We start from the raw sequence: 11245 nt of genomic DNA, 5'->3' as shown, positions 1-11245 counted from the left end.
TTCTTACAAGCTTGAATGTCAACCAATAACCAACCACTGCCAGTGAAAAGGTGTGCCTAGATTAGGCTAATATTCTGTCAAGAGTTCTGTCAAAGTTATGAACAAAGATTCTTCCAGTAATGTTAATAGAATGTTTATAAGCTATCTGTTCTTTATATATATATATATATATGTATGTATATATATGTATGTATATACTGTATATATATTTATGGTTCTAAACCATTTAACCTTAAAGAAAGTTCATCCACCTGTATGCTCTCTGAGCGCAAAGGCATCAAGAGTGTGTTTTTCTCCTGTGAAAATTAGCTGGACACACAGACTTGTGTCAGACTCAGTGCAACATCCTCCCTCTCTTTCTCTTTCTCACACTCACTCACTCACTCACTCACAGCTGCAGAGAGAAGCAGCGCAACACACCAGAGTGGAGCCGCCGTACAGCAGCAGCACACAGCGCGATGGTGCGTCTCAGGACCGCGTCGCGCAACTTAACTGCGTTTCAACACGCAATCAAACTTACGGACTTGTGAGGCAAATCAGTTCAATTGTTCAGACCTGAACTAAGCACAATGGACAGCAAACTATTTCCAGTACCCTAAACCAACACCGCAACGAATGAGCTCATGGTGATCTCCACAGAACGGACCAAAGACGCGTTAAGCACGGTCACCGTCGCTGTTGAGGAGACTTGCGAGAGGATCCCAAGAACAGCACCGACACGTCCCTGGCCAGCCGTAACGAGCGAACCGGATCCCGCAGATCAATGAAGAATGCGCGAGCGCACGCACAGTCGATGAAGCCGGCGGCGGGATCATGCGTGTTCTGCCCGAGCCGAGCGCGCAGTCACTGCGGCTGGTGTTTCTCTTCGTCTTCGTTATGGATGTAGCGCCGTCCCCGGCTCTGACCGCCGGCTGCCCTGACCGCTGCGTGTGCGACGACCAGCTGGTGGTCCAGTGCGCCGGGCAACAGTTAAGCGACTTCCCCGTGGACCTCCCGCTGGCCACCCGGCAGCTGATCATTTCCAATAACCGGATCGGCGACCTGCCGGCGCTGCAGCTCAACTACCTATCGGACCTGGTGTACCTGGACTGCAGCAACAACTCGTTGACGGAGATCTCCGAGTCTACTTTTGGCAACCTGCGCAAGCTCGCCTACCTGGATCTGTCTTTCAACAGCCTGACGCAGATCGAGGACCGGACGTTTGGCCCGCTGTCCAGCCTGGTGATGCTGAGGATGACGGATAACCCGGGGCTGTCGGAGATCCACGTGGACGCGTTCGCGGAGAACGCGGCGCTGCAGGTGCTGGACGTGAGCCGCAACAACCTGACGGCGCTCAACATCAGCTCTCTGATCGCGCTGCCGTCTCTGCGCTCGCTGGGGCTCAGCGGGAACCCCTGGAGGTGCGACTGCGACACGGAGGACCTGTGCCTCTGGATCCAGATAGAGGGCTTCAAGTTCCAAGGTGAGATCATGCGCTGCTTGTCTTTAGCTGCTCTGAAAACTTTCCAAGTCCATTTTGTGGCTTAAAAACCGACAGCCATGGTTGCCACAATTTTAGCGTATAAAACAAACGATGTTACAGGCATTTTGGGAACTGTTTTTGCCATTAAGTGATGCTATAATACCAACCGATCTGCGCTATTAAAATGTGTTTGTTATGGTAAAGCATACTGATAAAAGCACACGTGGATTAATAAAAGTCTGCATAATAATTCAAATATGATTAAAATGACTCCAGCTATTGGGTGGTCCAGTTATAAAGACATGCAGAACACAAATATGTGACCCTGTGGTCATAAGGGTACATTTTTTAAAATTGAGATTTATACATCATCTGAAAGCTGAATAAATAAACTTTTCATTGATGTATGGTTTGTTAGGATAGGACATATTTATGGGATATATTTGGCTGAGATACAACTATTTGAAAATCTGGAATCTGAGGGTGCAAAAAAAATCAAAATATTGAGAAAATCGCCTTTAAAGTTTATTCAAATGAAGTTCTTAGCAATGCATATTACTAATCACACATTAAGATTGGATATATTTATGGTTGGAAATTTACAAAATATCTTAATGGAACATGATCTTTACTTAATATCCTAATGATTTTTGGCATAAAAGAAAAATAAATAATTTTGACCCATACAATGTATTGTTGGCTATTGCTACAAATATACCCCAGCGACTTATGACTGGTTTTGTGCTCCAGGGTCACATATGGTTCTGGGAATTCTACAAGGAGATACCTATTTCACTTTCTTAAAAAAAAACAAAAAAACATGATTTCAATAAAAATGTACCATAAAAATGCACAGGTTAGTAGGTTATGTAGTAATTTAGGCCTAAATGTTTTTACAGTATTTCACAATACATTGACATTGTGTTATCTTTTAAAATATAATATGTTCTGCTGTGTATGGTAAGGTCAAATAAAGCCAATTAAATTTTTTATATAATAGTTTTTTTTCTTTTCATTTCCTTTATTAATGAAGCACTTTTCAACTACTTTATAGTTCAAAATGCTGAACGACCATGAAAAATTCAAATGACAAACATAACACATCACATTAAAACACCACACAACAAATCAGCACCCCTAATTAATAGGTTTTTAGCCGAGCTTCAAAACTAGAAATACTAATGGCAACTCCATAAACCATTCCATAATCTAGGCCCAACAACAAAACTATGAGCAAAGTTTTTACTGTGTATCATATCAATGTAACGAAATTGCCAATAAGTCATTTGTTGTTTAATAATTAAGTGACTTATAATATGAAGATACTGGTGCAAGTTATGATCATCTCTTTCAGCTATGAGCCGAAGTCTTTAACCGCTGCTGCATTAACAAATGTTACTGCCTTTCCTCCAGGCATCATAATTGAGCATAATGGAAGTGCTAATTGTTAATTAGTCGTTTAGCTGATGATTTTATACAAAGTGACCTCGTACAAATACTATACAGTCTCCCAGGGGCAATTTGGAGTTATGTTTCACGATCAAGCGCACTGTGTGTCACCGCCGCTAACAAGCGATGAAGTAACCACATTTTCCAGGTTGGATAATATAAATGTAATAATTTAAGATTCAACCATTTCAAATTAGTTGAGCACTAATCTACACAGCCCCGACTTCTGAAGTCTGACCAACAACCAGCCGAAATTAACCACTGGAATACATTACCCTTGCTTTTTCTTTTTCCTTCGAGCTACACTGCTGAATATAAAAGCTCACTGTTAAATAGTGGTCAGTGAAATATCATTATTTAAAAAAAATACAATATGTAGTTTAAGATGATTTCAATTCATTCCAGTGTTGGTGCCCAACACATGACCTTAAAGTGAAGGAGAGAGGGGAAGGGAATGAAAGGCCAGCTAATTATCTCCACCATTAGACCTCAAGAGTGAGAAGGTCTTTATCAGTCTTATCACCCCAGTTTGCGTTATCGAGTTATTCAGGCTGTTAATTTGATCTGAAGACTGCGTCTCGGTTGAACAGAGGGCAGGGCACAGGCAGACCCTGTGACCACTGCGGCTTTAGAGGGCAAACTGGCTTTGTTTATAACGCCACGACAAAAGAATTGAAAGATGTAGACTAGAACAGTATGTTTGGTGAGGAAAACAAGATGTCAGTGTGTTACTGTATGTCTTAGCTGGTCGTTTGTTAATTTTAGAGAGGTTTTGGGTACTTTCATTTTATTTAGGCTACACCAGCTGAACACCAACTTGGCCAGGCTTGGAGGCCAGCTAGACTAAATTAAACCAGTTAAAGCCAGTTTAGTCTTAGGGCAAATGTACTTAAATGTTAATCTCTGCACAAACGTGACATTTTGAGCTGAATGCTCATCGTTATTTTTAGTCGAGCAGCTGTAATTGAACTTCATATGTGTGTGCTTCACATGATCCATGTCACTGTATATGAATCATGCATGCGTGTGCATAGGCTTATCCAATTTTTGTGGATGGTTATTTTCTTTCTCCCAGTTCAAAACCTTGCTTTAGTGCAATGATTGGTTGACAAGGTAATAGGAAGAGCTTCGGTGTTGTTCAAAATGCATTAAGCCAGATTAACGTTTACACTACAAATAGGTTTTGGATTGCCTCTCAGAGTGGTTTGAGTTATTTGATCTCAAAACTTTTTAGGATCTTTAGTCTACAGTGTCATTTTGAAAGTGACAAAACGTGTCAATATCTGGCTGATTGCCAATAAACGAGCGTTTCAGTGTCCAAAACTATTAACATGTTCACTCAATCACTATTCACTACATAGTGAATGTCACACAGTTCACTAGATAAGCAAACAGTGTGCAAATTTAAAGGGATAGTTCACCCAAAAATGAAAATTCCACCATTACCCATCCAAATGTCGTTCCAAACCTGTAAGACTTTCGTTCATTTTCGGAACACAAATTAAGATATTTTTTGATGAAATCTGAGAACTTTCTGACCCTCCATATGTAACTGAAATGATCTGAGACCCAGAAACATACTAAGAACATTGTTAAAATAGTCCATGTGACATCAGTGGTTCCCTTTAAGTGAATTGGGAAACTTCTCCAGAAAATATTTTTGACAAAAAACAAAGTTAGCAAATTCCGCCTCTACCAACATTGTTCAACGATTTGTCATTTCCCAAATCCATAGTTCCATCAAACATTCGAAAACAGTATTTCAAAGTTTTGTCTCTCAAAGTTTTGTATCTCTTGACCTGTGGTTAGAAGCGACATAGAATGACATATGGATTTAAATAGATCATGCATGTAAGCAAAATAAGCAAGCTAACATGTAATTCAATGCATATCTATAATTCAATGCATATACAAATTTTATTCTACATCTTTTACTTAGTTAATTATAGCACCGTTTTTTAAGAGTGAGCATATATGGAGGTGCTCTAGTACCACGGTGAACCCTGGAGTGATGTAAGGAAACCCGCAAAATAATGGAGAACAAAAATAACGAAGAAGTCCTCAGATGCCATGTTTGATTTTTACAGCAATAATCTTACATTAATTTGATCTCGAACTGAATAATTAGCAGTTATGTTATGCTCCACCACCTGCTTGACGTCATTATAATGTTTTAAACAACGTAGTTCAAGCGATGAATGTGTGACGAAGTTTCTACATTTTCCAGGAAACACTCATGACTAACTAGTTAGTTTCTCCATGTGTCGTACTAGTTAGGCACTGAGTAACATTGTTGTCTTTGAAATGCACCACTGACTTTTCAGACTCGTTCCAAACAAATCTGAATTAATAATCAACACTTTTGACTCCAATGTCCCCTTTTTCTAAGACAATATTCGAATGCCCTCACATCTGATATGTACCGCTGATAAAGTTTAATGTTGTACTTATTTCTTTTTTTGTTTTAGTATAACTAAATACACACATGTACATATGTATATATTTACATAAATGTAAATACACTTATTGGGCCCTCTGGAAGCTTGCTGAGGCCTCCTAGTGGGTCCCGGCCCCCTGTTTGAAAACCTTTTGGTTAAAATCACATAGAGTTTGAATCAGATTTGTAAGCCTTGGACCTTCTGTGTGTTTTTGCTATTCAGACCTGAATGGATTTGATTTGGGCGTGCTAAAAATCAGATTTTGTGGGCTGTCTGAACAAGTCTGACTTGTCTGACTTCCTTTCTTTTTTTTCTTTTTTTTTGTAGAGCAATTTTGTTCTTGGTGCTTTATCAGCTGTTACACCATAATGAAGCTGTTAAGGATAGAATATAGAAAGTATAGAAAGAATAACAATGCACACAATCTGTCCAATCCATCTTTCCAGAAATAAGTCAATGTAGTCTGAGAACTTAATAGAGAAAATGGAGCTTTTCCAGACGTTGAGATTGAACATAAGCTCTGGCCTCTCCGTTATCGGGGAGCAAAATCCCAGGAATGCAAAAACCTAATTTCTCTCGGTCTATTCAAAGACGCGCTCTCTGTCTGCTCATTGTCTCTCTCCTGATTAGACTCTCTGACGTTTTGGTGTTGCTGCGTCCACTGAGAGCAGATGGCTAATTATGTCTTTTTTTAAAGTGGATATGAGAATTCTTGTCCCATTATATAATCCTGTCCAAGCACTCTGGCTGCACCAGTTTACAAGAGCACTGGTGCGTCTCTCTTAATCACCAAATATCACTGGCTTCAGACGAGAATACTTGTGTGTGAGCGTATTAAAGTGATAGTTCATTAAAAGATGAAAATACTGTCATCATTTACTCACCCTCATGTTGCTACAAACCTGTGTGACACGAACAGAGAAATTCTGAAGGATGAGAATATGAGCTTTCTAGCTTTAATCAGATGCAAGACCACCATAAAAAAGTATCATAAAAGTGATTAATATGACTTGTGTGCTATATTTCAAGTCTTCTAAGTTATTCAACTTCACTTGAGAGAAGTGATGTCTGATTTAATGAATCCTTCTTTTGAGTCAGAATTCTTTTGAATTCAACTCACTCAGTGATCTGGTCACAGCAGTTTAAGGATTAAAAAAATAATTTGTGTCAATCCCAGAAATGCATACATTTGATCTATAGCTTTAACAAAAGTCCTAGAGCTGTCAAAAGCCAGATGACATGCTTCGCACTTACAAAAGCGACTTACAAATGAGGACAATGGAAGCAATCAAAATCAACAAAAGAGCAATGATATGCAAGTTCTATAGTTCTATAAATCTCAGTTAGCTTAATGCAGTACACGTAGCAAGTTTTTTTTTTAATCATATAATAAATAAAAAGAAAACAGGTAGAATAGAAAAATAATAGAGCAAGCTAGTGTTAGAGGCCTTTTTTGCTTTTGTTAAATGTATAATAAATAAAAAGAAAAAAAATAGATAGAATACAAAAAGATTAGAAAAGCTAGTTTAAAAAAAAGAAAACAAGCAGTAAATGAATAGAGTGCAAGTCTAAAAAGGACAAGTTTTTGTTTAAAGAATATAATTAGAATAGAGAGTGCTAGAGTTAGAGGGTCAAAAAAAGATGGAAGAAATGTGTTTTTAGCTGATTCTTGAAGATGGCTAAGGACTCAGCTGCTCGGATTGAGTTGGGCAGGTCATTCTACCAGCAGGGAACATTTAATTTAAAAGTCAGAGAAAGTGATTTTGTGCCTCTTTGGGATGGCACAATAATACGCCGTTCACTTGCAGAACGCAAGCTTCTAGAGGGCACAAAAGTCTGAAGTAATGAATTTAGGTAAAGGGGTGCAGAGCCAGTGGTGGTTATGTCGGCAAAAATTAATGCCTTGAATTTTATGCAAGCAGGTATTGGTAGCCAGTGCAAATTGATAAACAGAGGTTTGACATGCATTCTTTTTGGCTCATTAAAAATGTATCTTGCTGCCGCGTTCTGGATTAATTGTAAAGGTTTGATAGAAGCATTAAACAATGAGTTGTGAAGCATGTTCCGAAAGAAAGGGCCTGGTCTTCTTGATGTTGAATAAAGCAAATCAGCAGGACCGGGCAGTTTTAGCAATGTGGTCTGAGAAAGTCAGCTGATCATCAATCATAACTCCTGTTTTTGAAGGAGTTATGGTGGATGTGCCTCACTGGATGGTGAAATTATGATGAAAAGATGGGTTCTAATTCATCCAAGAAGTTACCTTGTGGTCCTGGGGGCCAATAAACAACTACAAAATGGTTTTTAAAAGGGTGGGTAATAGTGACTGAATGTGATTCAAAGGAGCCGTTAATACCCAGAGAAGGTAAATTAATAATTTCCCAATCATTAGAGATAAGCAGACCAGTACCTCCACCTCTTCCAGTTAGACGGGGAGTGTGGGAAAATTAGAACTTATTGGAGAGTGCTGCAAGAGTAGCAGTGTCCTCTGGTTTGATCCAGGTCTCTGTCAGGGCCATGAGGTTTAGTCTTGAATGACTAGCAATAGATGTAATGAAAACTGCTTTGTTTACTGCAGACTGACAATTTCAGAGACGATGGTCTTTACACTCTTCGGTCTTCACACGAGGAGGGCTTCACACGACCGCTGCCGCGGTTTGCGGCAAATTGATAAACTTATTCTATTTCTATTATATTATTATGATGAAAGCTCCAGTCCACAATCATTGTAGTTTTTTTTACAACAACATAAAGGTAAGCAGTCGTTCCAAACCTGTATGATTTTCTTTATTCTGTGGAAAACAAATGGAGGAATTCTGAAGGGCAATGCAGTTTTCATTTATAGTGAGCTATACTCTTTTAATGCACTCTCCTCTGTCTACTTGTAACTAAAAATGTAGAAAGAAACACTAAAGTATGTAATAATACTTTTGTGTGTGTGTGTGTGTTGGTGTGTATAGAGTCTATTAAGTGTGTGTTTGGTGCAGATTGAGTGACCACTCTGTGTGATTCACACCACTTTAGCATCTGTGAGTCATTTCGCATTTTCTGCCTCCCTCTTTCTCTCTTTCACCCTGAAATATTCGCAAACAGGCCTTCAAAATGCTTCTTTTTAAATCAATGCCTTAGTCCAGTGGAGTATGCTAATTACAATTCTCAGCGCAGTGTTGCTTAAGAAGAGAAAGGGCCGAAACCAATGTTGTAGAATTGACGTCAGCCTGAGCTATAAATGTAGGATGAAATCCTGATCCATCACCATCCTCCTTCAGCGTTGGGTATTATTGATCTTCAAAGATCTCTCCTGCAGTTCATGTGCACTGAGAGAAGTTTACTTGAAGTAAAGCAGTTTCTTTGGTTTCACAAAGCATCACTCTTGGCTTGTGCTGTCTTAACAACCCCTTGAAATGACTTTAGGAATGTTAATGAATTAATTTCTTTCCTGTGTTGACATATTTACTGTTGAAACAAGAGGACATTTGGAAGGGCTTGTCCTTATTATTTAACAGCCAGTAGCCTTTAGTTTACATCACAGCCTAGTAAAACTATGGGTAACACTTTATAATAACTTTCATTAATAAAACATTAAATAATGCTTAACAGATCATTAGTTAATATATATTGACATAACTAGAAATATGAGATAATGTGCTTGTTAATGTACTTATTAAAAATTACCTAATCATTATTTCATATAAATTAAAATGCTTACAAATCTCATTAAACTTTCAATTCATAAGATCATGCACTTTTTAAAAATCTTCAAATGATTTTGACAGATGGTTTACAGTGATTAAAAGCTTCATTAATAAATCTTTCAACATTATATAATGCTTAACTGATCTTAAGTTAATGCTTACAAATGTCATTAAACTTTCGATTCATACAATCATGCACTTTTTAAAAAAAAATCTACTAATTTTACACATTTTAACAGAAATTATACAATAATTACAAGCTTATTTGAATGCTTATTTAAACTTTTGAATGCAAACAAATATCATTAAACTTCAGTTTACATATTGCAATGCTCTTTTTTTACATTTACAAATGTGGAAAAAAATGAGCTTAATCAGTAATTTTAAGCTCTTTACTATTCACTGAAGTATTCATGTTAACATATTATTCATTAACTCATAATCACAGTCTGTAAAGGTCACATATTTGGTCTTCATTTGTTGTTTTCACATCTTAACTAATCATTTATTAATCATTTATTCATGTTTTTGCAGTACCCAATCTAAAGTGGAAACTATTCATCATCTGTAAATGTTTATAAGCGTTTACTAATCTTTTAGTATCTTTATGGGCATTGGACTTTTAGCAGCTGCAACAACATTTGTGTAAAGAGTGGTTAGTTAAGTTTAGCTAAATGCTTGCTAAAGACATCACGCACATTGTAATTTGGGTGCAAAACATGTTTTTTTCATTGCCTCAACACTTATATTAGTAAACTACTGTATATCATTAAACAGGATATTCCTTTAAAATCATATATCAACAGGAGAAAACAAATCCTTTTTTTTCAAGAAAATACTTGTTCATTTATCAAAACAATGTAATACAGCTCTACACTTTTGACCCCTTACCCAGCCCTTAAACCTACCCATACCACCAAACCCTAACCTTAACCATATCACACCTCAATAGCAGCAAAAGTGTTGTACATTAACACAAACTTTTAATCATTGTATAACATCTGTTAAAATCATTTGAATATTTTCAAGACGTGCATGATCTTATGAATTAAAAGTTGTAATTTACATTAGTTATCTGTTGATCATTAGGTAATGTTTAATGAGTATAGTAAACATTAACAAACAAATGTTTCTAGTTATGTGAATATATATTAACTAATGATCCGTTAAGCATTATATAATGTTTGTTAATGATTTATTAATGAAACTTATTATAAAGTGTTACCAAACGATGGTTTGCTACTTGCTAGTTGGTGGTGGTTTGTAATGGGTTGGTATTTAGTTACCACGACCCAGTTAGCCACTATAACTACATCTTCTGGAGCCAAAAAGTATATTTCTCTATTAAATGTCAATCACAATTAGGCTGATTAAATGAAAATAAGCAAGCAACATATATAATGATAATATTTCATTACAATACTGATTTTGCTCCTGTGGACTATGGTCACTATGGAAACCCATTTCCAGGTCTGAGTGAAAAGAATAAAAAGGTCTTTGCAACTTTATGTTTCTCAGTTGCAACTTTGTTTCTAATAATTGACTTTATAACACAATTTTATCAGACTTTATTCTGTGTAATTGTGATTTTATATCTTACCACTGCAATTTACAACTTTGCTCCTCAAAATTGTGACTTAATATCTTGCAATGTAATTTCATATCTTATAATTGCAGCTGTAAATCTCACAATTGACTTTATATCTTGCATTTGCAACTTTGTTTCTTGTAATTTTAAAGACCTTTCTATCAATTGCAGCTATTTTTCATAATTATAACAATCTGGGTGTGATATATATCTTCCAATATGACTTTTTATACAGTGGGTACGGAAAGTATTCAGACCCCCTTAAATTTTTCACTCTTAACAATATTGCAGCCATTTGCTAAAATCATTCAAGTTAAGTTTTTTTCCTCATTAATGTACACACAGCACCCCATATTGACAGAAAAACACAGAATTGTTGACATTTTTGCAGATTTATTAAAAAAGAAAAACTGAAATATCACATGGTCCTAAGTATTCAGACCCTTTGCTGTGACACTCAAATATTTAACTCAGGTGCTGTCCATTTCTTCCGATCATCCTTGAGATGGTTCTACACCCTCATTTGAGTCCAGCTGTGTTTGATTATACTGACTGGACTTGATTAGGAAAGCCACACACCTATCTATATAAGACCTTACAGCTCACAGTGCAAGTC

At 37.0% G+C, this 11245-nt stretch overlaps 1 protein-coding gene across 1 annotated transcript in view; it reads left to right on the top strand.

The window, feature by feature from the left end:
• Nucleotides 1–408: 408 nt before the first annotated feature.
• LOC107581484 (leucine-rich repeat-containing protein 52-like) overlaps nt 409–11245 on the top strand; it is a 33777-nt gene continuing 22940 nt past the window's right edge. Inside the window, exon 1 of the mRNA XM_016267063.1 lies at nt 409–1462. Coding sequence (XP_016122549.1) covers nt 814–1462 — 649 coding nt within the window. The 5' untranslated portion in view covers nt 409–813. The remainder of the gene's footprint in view (nt 1463–11245) is intronic.

Source organism: Sinocyclocheilus grahami, unplaced genomic scaffold (genome assembly GCF_001515645.1).
Source record: "Sinocyclocheilus grahami isolate Dianchi unplaced genomic scaffold, SAMN03320097.WGS_v1.1 scaffold35.1, whole genome shotgun sequence".
In the NCBI taxonomy this organism is placed as follows: domain Eukaryota; kingdom Metazoa; phylum Chordata; class Actinopteri; order Cypriniformes; family Cyprinidae; genus Sinocyclocheilus; species Sinocyclocheilus grahami.
The sequence above is the reverse complement of the archived record's forward strand: the minus strand, read 5'-3'. Positions and strand labels throughout refer to the sequence as shown.